A 19,312-nucleotide genomic window follows, 5' to 3' on the forward strand; every position below is an offset into this window, starting at 1 on the left:
CATCAGGCTTCTCTTGGAAGCCCAGCTTGGGGCCTGCACTGAGGCTCAGTCAAAACCCAGGCCAAGCAGGCACTGAACAGAAGAACCCATGGGAGGGAGATTTTCCCCAGAGTACATTTCCTATATAAGAGACTTAAGATCCCGTACACATGTCCTAAAGGTAAGACAAGGGACCTTTTAAGTCACTCTGGAAAGGAAACAGTACTTTCATAAGCATCAGAAACAAAGCCTCAAGATCAAACTAGGTGGAAGCAGACGTGCCCAGGATCGCAAGGCCAGGTGCAGGCTCCAAGGTCTGCAAACCAACACCTCCCGGAGATTGTCCTTGCCTCTTCCCCCAGCGAGGTGGGCTCCTGGGCCCTCGGACACACTCCTTCCCGCTGTGAGGCTGACTCCAGATGGTCTGCTTCCCCAGACTCTGGGCAAAGAAGTTTCCTCTCAGTCCCAACCACCTACCCTTGCGAGGGCCCAGAGCAGCCGACCTAGCCCCTCCCCCTCCCTAGCACTGAAACTGGTTTGGCTGAGGCCCCCTCAGGAGAGCGATCCAGAGATGCCTGGGGCTCCTACTGCAACTCTATCAAACACAGGGGTACAGGACAACTTATCACCTCAGCAGCCCAGAGCCCTGAACTGGGCTGGAACAATCCTAGATTGACTCTGGATAAATGCCAACTCCCCCAGTACCTCCCCCTCAGGTGGCAAAGGCAGGCAGCCTGGCAGGGAACAAGTGGGTGACCTATCAATGCTGGCAGGAAAACCCATTTTCTAGACTCATAGATACTCAGGGACCGTATTTCCTGCAGACAAAGCAATGGGGGTCATTTTTGCTTCCTTTTAATGTAAACAGAATACACAAACACGTTAAAAACCCCAACGTGACACAAGAGAATACACAGAGATTTATATATAGGTATTTACAGACCCCTGCAAGCCAAGAGGAAAAATGGCACCTCTGATTAAGGACAGCTTCCGTTCCTACCCCCCAACCCTGTCCAAAACCAAAGTACTGAGGCAGCTGTAGGAGCCTCTGCAATTGCCTTGGGACGAAAGCAGGAGGCTGGAGTGACATCAGAAACCCCCCAAAGCAAAACCAAAATTCCGACTTTCTGACCCTGGCCTAATGCTAAGCCCTCCTCCTCGGCCGGCTGAGACTCCAAGGATGTGTGTGTCTCAGGAAGAGCCTCAGTGTGGCCCCTGCAACTCAGATGCAATGGCTTCCCAGCCTATCTAGGCTTTTCCCAGCCTTGGGCTGACTGAGAAATGAGCCGCAACCGACCACGTCCAAGAGAAGAGGGTGGGGATGAGTGAAGAAGATAGGATCCCACGCAGAGAGCTCGCTGCTCTGAGCAGGACGCTGGGAATGAATGAAGGGCCAAATCTGACTCACCCACAAGCCCAGCGGGGCCTAGGGAGGGCACAGTGGGGCTGTGCTGCCACCTGGAGGGAGGTGGGAGCACTGCGGCAATGAACTGGGACAGCCCCTGGGGCCCCTCCAGATCACCCCTTCTTTCCTTTGCAGTCAGTCCCCTGCCCAGGAGCCTCACTGCAGCAGCTCCTCCCAGGAAATGGGCTTGGAGAAGACCTCCCTTTCTAACCAGAGGTCGTAGTTCATCTGGAAGTCCTCAGGGAGGTCCACCCGCTGGCCCAGGACACTCTGCAGGCAGTTGTCCACAGGTAGGAAGTCCGGGTTGCTATGGGCTCGGTCATACCGCCGGGCGTTGAAGCGTTCGATATTGGCACGGAGGGCGCATTCCTCTGCCTGGAAGTCCCAGGGCCGCGCATCAAGATCTGAGACAAAGCAGGAAGACACGTTCAGGGGCCAAGCCCTCATGGCAGCTCCCCCTGGGTTCACTAGAGCTTGGGGCCAGGCTGTGTCTGGCCTGAAATGTTGATGTCAACTGGGAGCCAGAGACCTCCAATCTCTATCCTCAGGAAGACTAACAGGGCTTTTTCCTTAGACACAAAGGAAACTCAGGTAAAAAGAGAAAAGCCAGATCTACAGGGAAAGGGGCCACACTGCAGTTTAGGGGGACCCAGCCAGGGAGAGCCATGGAATGACATACTTCTCTGAAAGTTACACTCTCCTGGCTCTCTGAGATCAATGGCAGGAAACTGCAGATTCCCTCATTTGCTCATTCCCTCAGTTCCCTGACCAGGGACTGGGGGCCACGCTGGGTCTACACAAATTCAGGGCATCGGGGTACAGATGTGGTCACCTGGACATGGGGCTGTGGGCTAGAATGGTATGGTACGGCAGCACACTCAGGAAAGCCAGGGAAGAGCCACTCTGCCTGGAGGCTGAGGGAGCCCCCCAGATGGGAGGGACACATACAGATACCGAACAGTGAGGCGTATGAGGGAGGCTTCCTGCCAGGGGCAAGAAAAGTGGGGGACAACGTGGTTAATGTGCCAAGATCCCTGTGTGCGACAGAGGCTGGGCTGGAGAGAAGCTGGATCAGATTATGAAGGAGGGGAAGGGAGGCTGGGCAAGCCTCACATGCCTTAAGAGTGTGGCTCAAATTCTAAGGGAAATCAGAAGCTAACAAAGGATTTCACTCAGGGAGTTAGCCCCACAGGATATGCTTTTTAAAAAGATCACTGGGGCGGGGCACCTCGGTGGCTCAGTCAGTTGAACATCTGACTTCAGCTCAGGTCATGCATGACCTCACAGTTTGTGAGTTCAGGCCCTGCATGGGGCTCTGTGCTGACAGCTCGGAGCCTGGAGCCTGCTTGGGATTCTGTGTCTCCGTTTCTCTCTGCCCCTCCCCAACTCTTGCTCTGTCTCTCTCTGCCTCTCAAAAATAAAGAAAAAAAATTTTTAAAAGATCACTGGGGCACACTTTGAGGCACCGATGAAGAAACTGGGGGCAAGGAAGCCATCAGGCTCTGTGGGAATTTCAGTGGCCAGAACTAAAGCAGTTGTAGTGAGGAGAGAAAAGATGGGAGAGCGTCTTGTGAGAGTTTCTGGAAAAGGAACTAGTTCAGGGGGAGGAAGAGAGGACTGGGGGATGATCACAGGCACCAAGTCAAGGCAGCTTCTCAAAGTCCTTCCTGGAGCTCCTATCCTGAGGCCACAAAAGCAGGAACTAGATTCTTCGAGGTTCTGGAAAGCTGTCACCCCTACTCCACCCCCCCCCCCCCCCGCCCCCCGGCCCGGCCCAGCTTGTGCCAGAGCCTTACCGTTGCCGTACGCCCAGTCGTCATTCAGCCGATGCCGCACCTTCTGGTAGATGGCGGACATGGTCTTCATGTTGCTCTTCCGCCACTGCCGTCCCAGATACTTGGTTTGCACCTTGAGCAGCTTCAGCACGTAGAGCTGCATCATGGCCTGTTTCACCTTCAAGGCCCGCTTCAAGATGGGGGCCGACTTGAACACCACTAGCATCTGGGAAGAGGCACGAGGACCAGGCTGAGGGCAGAGAAAAACTCCTGCACTATCACCTTCTAGGGTTAAGGGTAACGAACCATCCCAGTTTTCCCCAGACTGAGAGGGCTTTCCGGGCATGGACGCCCCACTGCCCAAATCACAGGTCATTGTGAAATCTGAGGAAAGCCATGAAGTCTCTCACTGTGAACGTTCCTATGTGCATGTATGTAAAATCTCCGAGGATTCATGGACCTCCCTACCCCAAAGGCGTCCTCAGACTCAAGGTTAAGGGAAACTCCTAGAACCCTGGTTGTGTTACTGATGGAGATTAAGAGAATATAGTAAAATCCCTTCTCTAAGTGTCGATTCGTTTCAGGCCATGACCGAGCCTCTTCTAGCTTCTAGTTCAACTCAGCAAGGGGCCAGGCATCAGCCATTAACATGCAAGGATGTGGCTACAGGAAGAGTCCAGTGAGAAGGGTATAGGGCAGCAGCAAGCCTGCTCCACGGACGTCCTGGGAGGGGACAGCACGAAGTGTGGCCCTCTGCCTTGAGCTCCGAGTTGCGTGCCTGCTGACTGTACTAGCTCACCATCGTCCTCGAATGCTTCCATTTTGTCAGCTTGTTCAAGATCCGAAGCAGATTGATGCAAGAAAACAGGTTCCTCCAGCAAAACTGGTTATTGTCACCTGCTTCCTGCAGGGAAAAGCCAGGAATGCCTGTAACTCTCACAGCTGCAGGGTGCTCAGTGGTTTCCAAGGCCCTCACACCTCTCTCGGAACTGCCAGCTCTCTCCTCGTCTATAGCAGCAGCCCTCTCCTCTCCTCAGCCCAGGGTACTTCCATCCCAGAGCTTGGCAGGGATAAGGGAGTCCCCTAGAATTTTTCTGCAGGAAACACGGAGCATGATTTGAGGGGGCTGTGCCATCAGCCTCCACACCCGGGGCACCCACACCCAGGCTCCCTCACAGCTGTGCCCCACAGAGATCCAGTGTGGGAGAGGGAAACCACTCGACCAGGTGAGCTCTGGGTCAGCAGCCCCTGAACACCACACTCCTGATGAACTACTCCCTGTATCCAAATCTTTCCACTCTGCAAGGTCCCTCCTCCGGCCCTTCTGTGCAATTACAGTGCTTTAAAAGCCAGCACCCAACGGGTGACCTCATCTGTGAGCCCCTCTATCTCTGTATCGGGGGAGGCAGGCCCTCCAACACCCCCCTTACGCCAAAGGAACAGCGTGACTCACCAGACTCTCAGCAGTCAGTTCCGGCAGCTCATGTACCACGCAGTGAGGGTAATCCAGGACAGAGATGCTGCAGGGAGAAAGAGAAGCCGGGCGACCACCGTGAGCAAAGCTAGGGGCTGGAGAGACAGCTGGGACGTGGCTGGCTCCCGGCCTTCCTCCTTACTTGCTGGGAGTGGAAGCAGGACCGCCTAGCCTGCACTCCCCTCATTTCCCCAGCTAGAGGATGATGAAATCCCCGTTTCAAGAGAACTTATATGGTCCCTCTATGACCAGAGACCAGCCTGTCATCTGGTAAGGTTCAGAGAGACTGCTTTCCCAACAGCAATGAGTCTGGGGCTGGGGCAGAAGATTTCTCTAGGCAATTAATGTATGCCAAGCCCCTAAAGGAGACAGCATCTGGCCCACAGCTCACTCTGCGGTGCACCGTCAAATACAGCTGGTACCAGGCGACAGGGACAGGGGTAGAGTCAGCAGATGGGTCCTTATGGTGAACATGGCAGAGCTCCGCAGAGAACAGGAGGCCCGGCCAGTGTCCTCGAAGAAGCACACAACAGTGAGGGCCCAGGATGAGAACCCTCCCACCCAGGCACAGACTGAGTCACCTGTCACTAGACTAGCTGGACTCAGACCTGACACACTGGCATTCTCCACAGCAGAGACCATGACTCGTCCATCTTTGTGTCCTGACGTCTGGCAGAGTGCTGGCTTGTAGGTGCTGAATGAGCTCAGGAGAGGCCAGCCGGGCCTCTGGCCATCCCTACCCCTTCCTGATCCCTCATCCTTATCACCTGTTCTTGGCGGTGATGTAGGACATGATGTTTTGATTGAAGAACTTTAGGATCAAAGGGATGCAATTGGCAAACACCAGGTGCTGGGCCATGTATTCAAACTGAAACCAACAGAAAAAAATAAGCATGCCCTTTAGGACCTCACCCTCCTCCCTCCAGTGATAAAAGGCCTTAGTTGGAGGACTGGATCTTAAAACATTCATGCAGAGCTCAAGGGGGTTTGAAGGGCAAGGCCTCCGTTCTTCGCTGGAGGAGCAGCGCGGCCTGAGGCCCTGGCCCAGTGAACAGAAAGGAAGGCCCCGCAGGTACCTGGTAGACGTGGTTCAACTTAAAATGCTTGAGCAGCAACAGCAGGACAGCAGAAATGGCCTTAACAATGACCTCTTTGTGGCGGTTCACATCCACCCCCAGCTTCATGCTCTGCAACACGGTGGTACTGGAAACACAATTTCCGGGTGAGCCACCAGCATGGGCAGCGCTACCCTTTGTGCACTCGCAGGAGAGATGGGATTCCTAAGCCTTCCCCAGGCAAAGCCTTCCACCTCACCACCCACCCTGTGGACATCTCTGCGATCAGGGCCAGGGCTCCTCCCACCCACCTCAACAAGCAATCCAGCTCAGCACAATTTGCTTCCTGGGGGGCCTCAAACATGTTCTTAGCCTATTGCCCTGCTTTTCCTCCCAAAATGAACTTCTTCTTTTCAAGATCTTCCTACACTTTTGCCATGAGATGAACTTAGGTTCCTCAAAGTGTATTCTGGGGAACGCTAGCACACTGAGATGTTTCAGGCTATGGAGAAAAAAGGGCTTTGGAGTCAGATAAATGGAAGAAGCACTGAGTTAAATCGGTTTCTTAATTCAGGACTTCTCACTGTAAATCTAAGAGGAGATTTAATATTTGACTCTGGGACCCTTCTTCCAAGGACCATCATGATGGCCTAGGGTTCTGGGACACTCCCTTTGGTAGTAGCCAATCCCTGCCTCCTCCCTCACGGGCTATCACTGCCAGACTCAAGAGGCCCAGCCCCCAAGCCCCCAGGGAGCCGGCTCAGAGCTGGCACGCAGGAAGGAGGTCAGATCAAAGCCCAGGTCCTTCTCAAAGCAGAAAATGATCTTGTTTTGTACTCTTACATCAAAGCGATGAGGTCAGTGCCTCAGGGAAAAAGAACCCCTAAGGATTTCACTATCAGCCAGAGATATCCGCAAATACTCCACATGCCAAATCGCCAGCCAATAGGAAAGAATCCTACACCCAGCTCAGGTTCAGCTGCTGGCTGGTAAACTGTCCAGAAGCTAAACCTACAGGTCCTGGGTGTGTTGCTCAGACAGCTTTCGAGGGAAGGTTTCAGGAAATGTCGAACACAGCCTGATTCATTTTATAGAGGAGAAAACGACTTTTCCCTAGTTCACTCAGCGGCAAAGTCTACACTAGAATCCAGGCCAACCACACTAAGCCACTTCCCCAACCAGTAAAACCAAATATTTAATCCAATAGATACATTTTCTTTCTTCTAAGTCAGGAACACCCTAAACTTAACCTACAGAGAAGTTGAGCCAAAAAAAGAAAACAACCGAGCAAGAGTGGGACCGAGAGGAAACCGCTTCTCCTGGCTCCTCTACTTGGCGGCCCCTAGCCTGCTCCATTCACAGGAATACTACTCACGGCATCTCCTCAGGCAGGACGTCTGCTAAGATGTTGATTGAGTCTGTTTTGGCTTTCGAGGTGGGGGCGGCAGCCAGCAGGATCTTCAGCAGCGCGATCTGGGGAGCAGCAGACCGAAGGCCTGAGAAGTGGTCCTTCGGGAGGTGCTCGGGCGGGCGGCAGGAGGGGCTGACACCGGCAGGGCATCCTCTCAAGGCCAGTGTAGCGGGGAGGGCGGTCCCATGGCAGGTACTGATGGGCACCGGAGGGGTCCCAGACCCAGAGCACTCACGAAGAGGAGGCGACACCTCAAGAGCAGGAGTACTCACCATGTACTGGGGCAGGCTAGGAAGTAAGCCTTGGTAAAGGGTTTCCGCAGGTACCTGCTCCACTTCCTCTTCTCCCTTGTAACACAACAGGTACAAATACAAAACCCCAGTCCTGACTCTGCTCTCCTGAGCCAGCTTACTAGCTGGCTGGAGGAGAAATCTGTTAAGTATTGATGTAAATGATGATGTCGGTAACAATGGCAAACCTTGAAGAATACACGTGCTACACGTGCCAGGCACCATACTTGTAATAACTCACTTCAACTTTACTGCAGCTCTATGGAGGAGGGACTATCATTATTCCCATTCTACAGGCAAGGAAACTAAAGCACAGAGAGATTTGGTAACTTGCCTAAGTTGCCACCTACTGAGTGGTGGAGCCGGGAGTCAGAGGCAGGTGACTGTGCTCTTGACCCCCACCCTAGACATACGCCAGCCCTGGTGTGGGAGCGAGACTGGGAGTTTTTTGAAGACGGGGCCTGGAGCAGCTCTGTAGTCTGGGCCCAGCAGTGCCTGGGAGCTGCTGGCAGTCCAGTGGCTGAAGAAGGCCTCAGACTCACCCCCGAGAGAGGAGAGCGAAGGTACTCCTCCTCCATCTGCGCCTGTACCTCTGCAATCGACGTGTACTTGTGCTGGAGAGAAAGAGGGAACGCCTCTCAGTCTCTGGCCAGAGCCCCGCACCCTGGCAAAGACCCCAGGCAACTTTCCTCAAACCCGAGTTTCTCAAAGAGGGCTAAGTCACCACAAAGATCCCTAACTCAAATCCTGAAATATTTTCTAAGTGGGCACATACTTAAAACCAGTCTAAAAGCACACATTAGACACAAACTAAGGGAAAGGGGTTTTTTCAGATAGCTATAAGGACAGAAGAAAAAACTATTAAAGGGAGAATCAAGTACTCAGGAGCAAGTATTCAAGTACTCAGAAGCTAGTACTCAAAAGCCTAGCCGCACAAGGCCCGCTTCGTACTACAAATCTCAAACACACACTTCAAAAACATACCGACATTCACACGCCGACACGTTGTCAGGGAAGACATCCTTTCCCCACTCTTGATGCCTCCTCCCATGTGGAGAGACATGTGTGTGTAAAAACTCCTGGCCTCCCTGCTTCTTCCCACACGCTCTTTCCTCACTTTGCTGACTGGCAGGTATGGGAGGAGGAATAGGACTTTCTGAGCCCAACCTCCTTCTCTCTTCTCTTTAGAAAAAAAAAAAAGCCTGGGCTCTCTTCTGCTCCTCAACCAGGCTTAGCGTAGTTCCAGCCCTGCCTGGCCCTGGCTGCCTAATTCTGGAAGTAAAGCATTGGGATGCATATCATTACCATGTTCTTATGGCTCACTCTCCAGTAGCTCTATCAGCAGTAAAGCTGGTGTTTTGATCTCCATCTGCCCACTTCTCGATCTCAAATGCTTTAGAACTAAGGCTAGGAAAACTCAGGCCCCTTAAAACTCCAACTATCAAACATATCTTTTTTTTTTTTTTTTAATTTTTTTTAAATGTTTATTTATTATTGAGAGACAGAGAGAGACAGAGCATGAGCATGGGAGGGGCAGAGAGAGGCGGAGACACAGAATCCGAAGCAGGCTCCAGACTGAGCTGTCAGCACAGAGCCTGATGCGGGGTTGAACTCACAAACTGCGAGATCATGACCTGAGTCGAAGTTGGACACTTAACCGACTGAGCCACCCAGGCGCCCCTCAAGTATATCTTTAATAACGGCCCAGTTAAGTCCCCAACAAGAACTCAGCTAAAATAAGTAAAACTTACAAAGAGCTGTGTTAAAGGTATGGCTGTGGTCCACCCATTCCCCCGCCCCAGGCTCCTTCAGGCAGACAACCATCTCAAAAGGTTTATCCCAACAGGCTGCTCTCACTTTACTCACTTGGGACCAAAGTAGGCCAAAAGCTCACCCAAGGCCACCTACCTGTTTCAGAGTCTTGATGCTTTCGTGGATTGGCCTGGGAAGCCCCACCACTGTGTTCGTGTCACTGCAGAATAAAGAAAGCCCTGTGTTGAGCCCGGACATCAACTCGCCTTGATCCACAAACACCAGAGGCCAGGAGAGTGCACTCCCACTACCTTCCTTCAAAAGGAACTCAGATCACACTCACCTGCCTAGAGTGTAACCAATAAACTTGCTACGGCTGGACTCGAGGAACATCTCAATGTCTTTCTCTCTGCCAAAGAGAACAAAGTTTTTATTAAAAGTTATTTCAAGGTGTCATGGTTAATAAAACATAGAAGCTTCAGAAACTGCAAAGCCAGAAGAAAAGGTCTCCCACCTCTTTTTTTTTTAAGTTTTCATTTTTCAGAGAGAGAGAGAGACAGAACATGAGCAGGGGAGGGGCAGAGAGAGAGAGAGAGAGAGGGAGACACAGAATCCGAAGCAGGCTCCAGACTCTGAGCTGTCAGCACAGAGTCCGATGCAGGGCTTGAACCCATGAACCAAAGGATCATGACTTGAGCCGAAGTCAAACACTTAACCGACTGAGCCACCCAGGCGCCCCCACTGTTTTTCTTTTTAGTAAAAAAAAGAAAAAAGAAAATCTTCACACTGTCTTAATGTCCTTCATAACGTTGTTGGGTCAATAACCTGAAAGTGTATTATGTGTATGTAACCAGTTTACCTGTAAAATTAAGGTGACACATCAAACTTAAAGCACATGTCATTCAGATACCAATAACAAGTTTGTCAAAAGAATTTCTCAAATATGTAAAGTTTTTACAACTGGATCTATACGCTTCTGATATTTTCATGAGTCCTGTTCTCCTGCCTCAGACAAGCAGCACATGTCACGTTTTCTGAAGACTTGCGTTGTAATCCCATCCACAGATCACTGAAAACTGGGGTTTCAGATGGAAAAAGTGACTTCTGCATTGCCCTTTCACATACTCACCTATTTCTTAAGTTGGTGACTTTTTAAACAGAAACCACTCATATCCAGGTACCTTCCCACCTGATTTATGCATACATATCTCAAACACCTTACCTAGGATTCTAAAGCTCTTCCTTAATCTTTAATTTTTCTGTTAAAAACCACATACAACCCCAGGGTGAGTGGAGATGGGTTCAGTTAAGAGTCCTTGTTCTCATTTTTCCCTATTCCCCCTTCATTAGTATGGCTAACCAAGAGCTAATTCTACTGATTCAAGAGCCATACACGGGTCTCTCTGTCCAAGGCCGGCACCCTGAGGCCTCTAGGCCAACACAGGGTACTTTAAGAGAGCTTCATCCCAGAGCCAAGGTCAGCCTGGCCCTGCAGAGGACCTCGTGTGGTGACTCAGGCCTGGGGCAGGCTTAGGGGTGGAAGGCCTCTGGTTTCAAGAGCCAGGAGTGTTCCAGGTGTCTGAGGCTCACCTGACCTTGGGAGCCCACGGAAGCCCCTTTGGGCAGGTAAGCCTGTCAGTCTGAGGGTGCTGCAGTGGGGGAGGCATCACTTCATCCCGCTCAAGGGGGAATGTCTCCCCCTCCAGGCTGTTGTCATCGTCATTCTCCTCTTCCTCTTCTCGAGAGTCATCAGCCTTGTAAGGATCCCGCTCGTTGAAGGCATCCAAGTTGTCCTGTTTTATCAGTGCCTGAAAACAGAGGGAAGGGGAATCGGACAAGTGCCAAGCAAGGAACCATAAGAGGGCAAGGAGGCTAGACAAGCCATAACACACAAAGGTGGAAGGCAGAGCCAAGGGCAGTGGAAAAACCAGAGAGGAAGTCAAGGTTGGGCCCAGAGGACAAATCCTCTCTTGCCGCAGTGCCTCAAGAGTGCCATGTGGTGAGTGTCCACTCAGAGACACAGCGTCCCCCAGCCTGGAGGCCTTCATTTGGATTAGCTGCTCAGAGAGGACTTCCAACAACCCCGCTCACCCGGGGATCAGGCTGCCACGCGATGTGCCCCTTCAGACCCTCAGGAGTCACCGGGGACACCGGTCACCCTCACCTTGTGCTCCCGACGGCCCCGCTTCTGCTGCTGCTCAATCAGGTCTGAGGCAGACGCCGGCGGGGAGGCGGCCCTCATGTTGCGGATCACCTTGATGCTGTCCTCAGGCAGCGGGGGAAGGCCCAGGACGGTGCGCTTCTCGGCCTTCATGCTCTGCAGCTCCTCGAAGCCGCCCAGTGTGCACTGCATCGCGAACGAGGGGCGGGGCCAGGGTCACACATCTACAAATGGGTCCCTCAGCCCCACATCAGGCTTGAAAGCATGCGTGACACCATGACCTGCATCAATCTCTGAACCAGGGACTAAACCCACTCACACGAGAATTCAGCGACACCAACGTGGGAGTGGAGAAAACAGACCAAGGGAAGGAGCTATGCGGGCTGACTGAGCCAGCACACACAGGTTTAACTCTGCACGTAGGATATATACTCTTCGTGCCAAAAAAGCAAACTCAGGAGCCTATCCTTTCAGGTTTCTAGAAAAGCCTGTGACTCACATGCTTCCAAAGCTGTACCTACCAGTCTTTCAAATTCAAATTGGGAATACATCATTAGATACTCCAACATCCCCCTAGAAGCTAAAACCCCAGTGGTATTCAGTTTTTGTCTCTGGCTTCAGCGAGGCTTTGTGAGGAACCAAGAGGATGTCTCACCAAAATATAATGTGCACACTACTCTAAAGAGATCCTAAACTCACGAGCCTGGCTCTGCAGAGTTGGCCTGCTCTGGAAAGAGGGACGCGAGCCCCAGGGGGAGGAGGAGTCCCGACGGCAGCTCCACTCTCTGCTGAGGTCTCTCATCCAGGTGGGAAAGGCGGCGAGCTCGGCTGCTGACAATGGCCCCAAGCCGAGGGTGCTGGCCATTCTTTCCCTAGCCAGAAACAGGCTCCACACCACACCCCGAGGAAGACGGCGCTAGCCCAGGGCTTGCTCTTGCTTCCTTCAAGTGACCTCTGACTGAGGGGACCCAGTTACACCAGCTCTAATTCTGCCTCCAATCACTTTACTGACTCCAGGTTCAGAAGCAGCATGTCTGGCGGGGGGGAAGGTGTTTTATGACTCCAGGAGTCAGGGAGTCAACAATCTATTTTGACTCAAGGGCCAAGTCCTCTTTGCCTGCAGTGAGTCAAGCGTGCTATTTTGTTTTAAACCAAAGCAGTTAATTACATGTTAATTTATATAGAGATTTTCATACAATTCAACATTTAAAAGGATATACAGTGAAGTCTCTCTCCCGCCCCAAGCCCTAGCAGCTGAGTTCCCCTTCAAGGGGGTACTCACCAACACTGTCTTCCAGAGAAGTAAGAGAACTTTCTTCATGGGGAAGTGAGGGGCATGACCGCTGCAAAATTTGGTCACCATCCCAAACAGCATGATGGCAAATGGTTCGTTGTTGTACAGGGGGGAACCTAGAGGCAACACAAAGTGATCAGGGCCACCAGCAGGAACAGGACCCTCCCACAGGCCAGCAGCCTCAGCTCCCAGGCACAGCCTCAAGACGCCAGGATCTCCAGGGCCCTACCCAGCTCAGCCCTGAAGGTCTGTCGCATGGTCCTCCACTCGGCCTTATCGCCCTCACACTCCTGGTGAACGGTCTCCACAATCAGGTACATGATGTTGAGCAGTACCCTGGGAACAAGAGCCAGTCATAATGGTGAAGAATGGGGAATCAAGGGGCGTCCTGGCTTCCTCACATTCCAGCTGACATGAGGAAAGCTCGTGCACAAAGGCTAGTTGGTGGCGGATGGCTGTGACACGGGGAGAACTGAGAGTCTCACAGGGCCCCTCTTGGTGTGCCCTTCTCACCCAAGAGCTAAGGTTACAACCAGATCTTACCCTGCTTTGTATTCTGGCACTGAGCTAAGTGCTCACTCAAAGCAGGTGCTTAATAAATAAATGGTTGCTGAAAGCATTAATATGAACAAGAACGGCCATAAGCATTTACTGCCCTAAGCTTCCTGGAGCAGGAAAAACACAGAGTTGGGCACGAGCTGTGGAAGTAGCTGCCGGATCAGAAGCAGCAACGCAGGGTCAAGGCAACAAGAAGCAAGGGTTACCACACTGGCGCGGGAATCGGGAGCGAGCGGGCGGTGCCCCGACCACCGTGGGGAACACCACAAACAGCCAGTCTGAAAACTCCCAAACAGAGACAGATTCTAAGCCTCACGGAAATGGGAAGGTGATCTTACTGTTTAGCAGCCACTATTACTTCCCATGCGGCCACAAAACGCCACAAAGGAGGTGGGGGTCGAGCTACCCACAGAAGGCGGAGCCCAAGGAACCACGTCGTGTGTTTCACCAAACACAAAATACCACACCGCCAAGGTCTCGGCAGCAGCGCGGGCAGGAGGCCGCCCCTCGCCACGGCTCTAGTAAGCAGCTTCACCCGACGTTTCCTTTAGGAGTCTCCTCCGAGCCCCACCTAGGGAGGGCCCTCAGCAGGGCCGCCACGGCCCACACTGAGTCAGCATGTGCAGAAGGAGTGCACACGTGGCGAGGACACCTGAGGATGCCCTCCTGCCCCTGCTCCGATCTCATCCTCGGGGAGCCCAGGCTCGCTGCCTGCTCACCTCAGGTCTGTGCTGTCAGCCAGGGAGATGGCCGGCTTCCTCACCGCACTGCTGCAGGCGGCACTGTTGCTGCAGGAGAGATTGGGGAGTCAGGCCCTCCTCCAGGAAGGAAGATGAAAAGTTCCCCTGACAAGTGCTGGGGAACAAAACGTTTTATCGTGTGTTACGACTGCCCAAGAGGCCACAGTTCAACGTGACCAGAACGGAGCTGGGACCGCCCCCCCGCCCCGCCCCATGTGGCCCATTCGCCCTTCTCAAAAACAGTTGGTTCTGCAAGCTCTGTCCCCTCATCCCCTGCCTCCCCTTCCCTACTCAAGCTCCCCAGAACTCACTCTATCTCCATATTCAGAAGCTCCACCAAAGCATTGAACGTGCCCACCTCCAGGAGCAGAAAGATGTTGTAGCGCATCCAGGACTGCACCTCTGCCTCTGAGCTACACTCCCCAAAGGTGCCTGCGAACACGGGGCACAGCTGAGTCCCTCCCTGTATCCGACAAGGTGGTGCCGGGGTGCCTGGGGGCCCACTCGGTACCTTGGGCAACGTAGAGGATTGCTCGAGCCACCTTGAGTCTTTTCTCCCTGGCAGTGACTTCCAAGCCATCCAGGAGCCTCATGGCATGCGTACGGTGCTGGTTGGTGTCCAGCTCGGTCCATTTCTTGTCTGTTACTGCAGGGCAAGAGACCACTTACACGGGAGCCCAGAAAAATCCTCGCAATGGAATGGGTACAATGCTAACTTCCCGAATACAGGCCTGCCACAAGATCAGAAAACTCAGAAAGATAAGTTACTCTCTTACAGCAGCGTAAGGCCACACTGCTGCTCTATGCATCTGAGTTTTCAGACTGAAACACTGCTATTTTTGGTGCAATTTCAATCACATAAAAAGTTATTTCCCCCCAATACTCACACTCTGAAAAGCCACCACCAGAGCACCAGCAGGCCCACCCTGAAGGTCACATGTGGCTTTGAACAACCGTGGTTCAGCAGGTTTCTTAGGTCAGTCCAGGGTGACTCCAGTCACTCAGATGACTAAGAGAAACCCTGCGGCCCTCATGGTGCTGGGTCAAAGGAACCAAGAAGTGAGGGGAATCCTCTCACCATGGATCCGGAAGTCTTCCTCAAAGCATTTTCGATTCATCAGGAATTCTGGCCCTTCCGTGTAGCTGTAAAGCTCTGTCAAGAACAAAGCCCCATCAGCTCCATGTCCACGTTCTGTAGGGGCCTCATATGTAGCAGAGAACGTAAGGCATTTTCTTCTAAGCCCCATTCTGTCCCTTGGTCACAGTGACTCCGGGCCTGTCCAGTTACTAAGGGGGTCTTAGTGCTCTGACGGGCCCGACAGAGAGAGTGCTGACTTCCCCTGTAGCAGATAATCAGAGTGCCAGTTACGGACAAATCCAGGCATTTCCAGTCCAGTGCACATCGATCCTGCCACGCCACAGGCTGACTGCCACCATGGACACGTGTCTCTCCAGTGGCTACTATGGAGCAGCTCAGGCTAGCTCACGTTACACATGAGCGGCAGTGACAGATGTGCACAGATGCAGGCACGCTTGTCGGCACGCCCCATGACCTGCCGCCCTAGGAGACACCACCGCCAGGCAGGCAGCGGATGGCCGAGGAGCATGACCATCTGTGATTGGGCCATGGTCAACCGACCTGACCGCACAGAGGTGCTTTGCCAAAGTAAGGGGAAAGCCAAAGTTATGAGCTATACAAGACTTGAATCCCATAATTAACATGTTTTATCTATCTATCTATCTATCTATCTATCTATCTATCTATCTATCTCATTACTAGGCTAGCCAAGGGGGAAAATGAACTCCAAAATGACATTCACTCTTAATTGTATTAAAGACCAATACGGGAAAAAACACCCCTAAATAACATGAAGGTCTATGCTTTACCTGAGAGCTCTGCAGCCCACTTGTCCGTGTCAGCATATTCAAACTCGAGATCTGGAGACTCGGAGTAGCCCTTTTCAGAAAAGGAGAGAGAGTAACGCAAAAGACCATTGTGAGTATTTTCCAAAGGAAGAAACACACATGCATCCAGAGACACTGCTGGGTTACAAGACACCACCGCCTCCACTCCTTTGAGGTTTTATCACATTTCGCCTCCTGGGCTAGCTCAGGCCTCCCGATTAAGACCTTGCACAGCACCTTCCACTTTTCCTTAGAGCGCTTACAACTGACCATTATATACCGGCACGTGTATTTGTTTTGTGTCTGCCCCTCCACGAGAGTGCAAGTTCCCTGAGAGCGAGAACTCTGTCCACCAGTCTGCTCACCAATGACTCCACAATGCCCAGCACACTACCTGGCCTGAATGAGGGCATGAATGAGGAGTTTATAGTCAAATAAATTCTCATTAGATGAATGAACACAAAGCTTCTATGTGTTCTGTGCAGTGAATGTACCATTCCACATGGTGCTAAGATTCCGGAAGCCTCACTTCTTTCTGGCTAGTAGGCCATCAACAGCTCAGGACAAAATGCGTATTGACGCTCTCAGCTTTCCTGCGCTTCTCTCAAATTTCAGTGAGAACTGACAGACAGAGAAGGTAGCAACCTAACAGAATGGTCTCCCTCCCACACACAGGAGAGAATCTGACAAAGACAATCTTTTCACTGACGGGGATAAGTGATCACTGAGGAGGAGAAACACCATCTGGGAAGCCTGGTGCTCGGAAGATAGAAGAGGTGATGAACAGGTAGAGCCCTCAGGCTTAATTACAAGCTACTTGGGAAGACAAAGACCACCCACAAAGTGACATAACAAACCCACAGAAACTGAAAAAAAAAAAAAAATGAACTCTACTCCATCAGAGGCAACAGAAGGTACACTTTCACAAGTTACTGAGCTTCAGTTTCTTCATTTATGGAATGGGAATGACAAAAATCTATCTTCAAGGTGTTTTTTTGTTTTTTTTTAATGTTTATTTTTGAAGGAGACAGACAGAGCATGAGTCAGGGAGGGGCAGAGGGAGAGGGAGACACAGAGTCCAAAGCAGGCTCCAGGCTCTGAGCTGTTAGCACAGAGCCCGACGTGGGGCTCGAACCCACGAACCACGAGATCATGACCTGAGCCGAAGTCGGACGCTTAACTGACTGAGCCACCCAGGCGCCCCAATCTTCAAAGTTTTTAAGACCGAATCAAAATTATGTAGCACACAGTGGGCGCTCATCAGGTGTCGGCCTCCCTGTCCTCCAGGCATTGCTCAGGCTCCCAGCCCACGGATTCCAGCTGTGCCCCAAAGAGCTGAGTACAGCACCAGGATCTCTAAGAAAACGAACTGAAACAGGCCTCTCAGCCTGAACGTGTTCACTGACTGGCCTTTCATGTGTTTAGTCTCTACGGAAATTAAAGGGTAGAAAGAGACATTTAAATGCATCGAAGGGTATTTATCTGATCATTTGTGGCTACTTAGGAAAATTTATCACTAGTTTTATTTATTTATTTTTATTTTTGAGAGTGAGCAAGGGAGAGGGGCAGAGAGAGAGAAAGAAAGAGAATCTTAAGCAGGCTCCACACTCACCATGGAGCCGGACATGGGGCTCAATCCCACAACCCTGGGATCATGACCTGAGCCAAAACCAAGAGTCACTGCTCAACCAACAGTCACCCAGGCACCTCCACGGCTAGTTTTAAACTAAAACTCCTCTTCTTGAGACGCCTGGGTGGCTCTGTCGGTTAAGCGTCGACTTGGGCTCAGGTCATGATCTCGCGGTTCTTGAGTTCGAGCCTGGCTTCAGGCTCTGTGCTGACAGCTCAGAGCCTGGAGCCTGCTTCCGATTCTGTGTCTCCCTCTCTCTCTGATCCTTCCCCATTCGTGTTCTGTCTCTCAAAAATAAACAAACATTAAACTAAAACTCCTCTTCTGATGAAGGCAGGTTCACCCCCACCACTTTCATAATCCTCTATCACCCCACAATGCAAAGGCTTCTAAAAAGTCAGATTCATTGCTTTTTCAAATAATTCGCTTCAAACTTAAAGTACCTCTATTTTGGACTTGGCAAATTCTGACACGTTTTACCAGAGGTTTGCACTCGCCAACAAAATACAAAAGCTTGAGAGGAACTGATCTCACCTATCTAAAGATGGTATCCTCCGCCTATGGTAGGACCTAGGACACTGTGCTTGGACAAGGAGGAATTAATTCCCCATCATTAATAAGCGCCTCACTGCTGACCAGCCCCTGAGTTATCTCAAGTGGAGACCTCACGGTAAAAACTCTGGGAACGTGCTGATTAAGAAGCCCTAAAGTGCTGTGACGCGTGTGTCTTCATTCATGAAATCTACAATGGGAGGCAGTGGGAGGAATTCTTTAACTCCGGGTGAGGTGACTAGTCAGCTCCAGACTACGGTGTCTCCGGAACCAGAGGAACAGCCCACTAGCAAGAGAGGGAATGCTGAGCCCTAATGCATGTTTACAATGTATATTTATGACTGTTAACAGTTCAGCATCGGACGCATCAGGCACTGTCAAACTAGGGCCAGGACCTGTACTAGCTAAGGTCAGAGTGAATAGGCAATGTTACCCCCTCCTACACTCGAAAACGCCGGGCCCGTAGTACCATTAGTGATAATTGGCTCCGTCCGGTTTTGAGCTCCCTTCCCAGCCCACACACGCCGCCCACCGCGCGCTGCAAAGCCCACAGGTCCAGCGGACAGAGATGATTAGGGGTCGGGATGCAGCCGCCCGCCCCCTGGAGCGCACGCAGACCCCTGACTCCTCATCTCCGAACTGGGACCGGGAGCGGCTTCCCCAGGGGCTGGGGCCCCGAGGCCGCACCCTCAGCCCCCGCCCCAGAGGAACAAACGAGCACTCGCCGGCTTCGGGAGGTTCTCCCGAGCGGCGGAGCTCGGGGATGGGACCCCGGCTTCACGCCCCCGGCTCCGGGGGTGCCAGCCTTGCTTCCTGCTCCTTTCTCTGTAAAATGACACCTCCTCCGCCGGGCCATGTCCAACCCTCTGGGAAGCCCAGCTGGAACCCGAAAGCAGCCCCGGGCCCCTCGCAACCGCCCGCCGGGTGCCGTCCTCGCCCCCCGAAGCTCCTGACCTCCGAGTCTTTGCGCTGGTTGCGGTTGAACTCCCGGGCTTTGCCCCCGGGCAGGAGGCCTCCGCCGGCCCGCGGGGCTCCGGGTGGAGGCTGCGCGGTTGCGGGTGGCGGAGGTGGTGGCGGCTGGGGCTGTTTGTTGTTCATGATCAGCGGGCCGGGGCCGCCGGCTGCCGGCTCCATCTTGGCTGCTCCACACCCCCGGCTCAATTCACGGACTGTAGGCGTGCCACAACTCTCGCGTGATTTCCCCCAGGAACCTTCCCCGATCGCCATATTAAGTGTGGCGGCAAGTGCTGGAAACCATCTTGGCTGCCCAACATCTCGCGAGATTGCCTCTGCCGCGACTCTTCTCTCTCTCCAGTCTTTTTGGTTCTCAC

General features: G+C 52.5%; 1 protein-coding gene across 3 annotated transcripts; it reads right to left on the minus strand.

The window, feature by feature from the left end:
• Positions 1-818: 818 nt before the first annotated feature.
• STRIP1 (striatin interacting protein 1) lies at positions 819-19,137 on the minus strand. 3 transcript variants are annotated; one of them, XM_047870023.1, is made up of 21 exons: positions 18,936-19,137; positions 15,782-15,851; positions 14,973-15,047; positions 14,406-14,540; positions 14,206-14,326; positions 13,874-13,942; positions 12,826-12,932; positions 12,585-12,712; positions 11,306-11,488; positions 10,732-10,949; positions 9,485-9,550; positions 9,298-9,361; positions 7,932-8,003; positions 7,372-7,446; positions 7,064-7,161; positions 5,710-5,836; positions 5,401-5,501; positions 4,613-4,679; positions 3,959-4,063; positions 3,181-3,385; positions 819-1,788 (listed from the first exon to the last, which is right to left on the minus strand). In XM_047870023.1, the coding sequence occupies exons 1-21, from the start codon at positions 19,113-19,115 to the stop codon at positions 1,541-1,543; spliced, it is 2,514 nt and encodes an 837-aa protein (XP_047725979.1). In that variant the 5' UTR covers positions 19,116-19,137; the 3' UTR covers positions 819-1,540. The 3 variants fall into 3 exon arrangements, with proteins under 3 accessions (XP_047725979.1, XP_047725980.1, XP_047725981.1); XM_047870024.1 differs by lacking the exons at positions 14,973-15,047; positions 15,782-15,851; positions 18,936-19,137 and adding an exon at positions 14,782-14,943; XM_047870025.1 differs by lacking the exons at positions 819-1,788; positions 3,181-3,385; positions 3,959-4,063 and adding an exon at positions 4,082-4,253.
• Between the last annotated feature and the right edge of the window lie 175 nt (positions 19,138-19,312).

This window comes from Prionailurus viverrinus, chromosome C1 (genome assembly GCF_022837055.1).
Source record: "Prionailurus viverrinus isolate Anna chromosome C1, UM_Priviv_1.0, whole genome shotgun sequence".
NCBI lineage: Eukaryota > Metazoa > Chordata > Mammalia > Carnivora > Felidae > Prionailurus > Prionailurus viverrinus.

Bases quoted from the DNA above. Each gene is read 5' to 3' on its own strand.
- STRIP1 (XM_047870023.1), bottom strand. From the start codon at position 19,115: ATGGAGCCGGCAGCCGGCGGCCCCGGCCCGCTGATCATGAACAACAAA. The intron at 14,541-14,972 runs GTGAGAGGATTC...CTTGCCCTGCAG, and splicing joins GGAAGACTTCCGGATCCATG to TAACAGACAAGAAATGGACC. The intron at 10,950-11,305 runs GTGAGGGTGACC...CTCTGTTTTCAG, and splicing joins GGGGCCGTCGGGAGCACAAG to GCACTGATAAAACAGGACAA.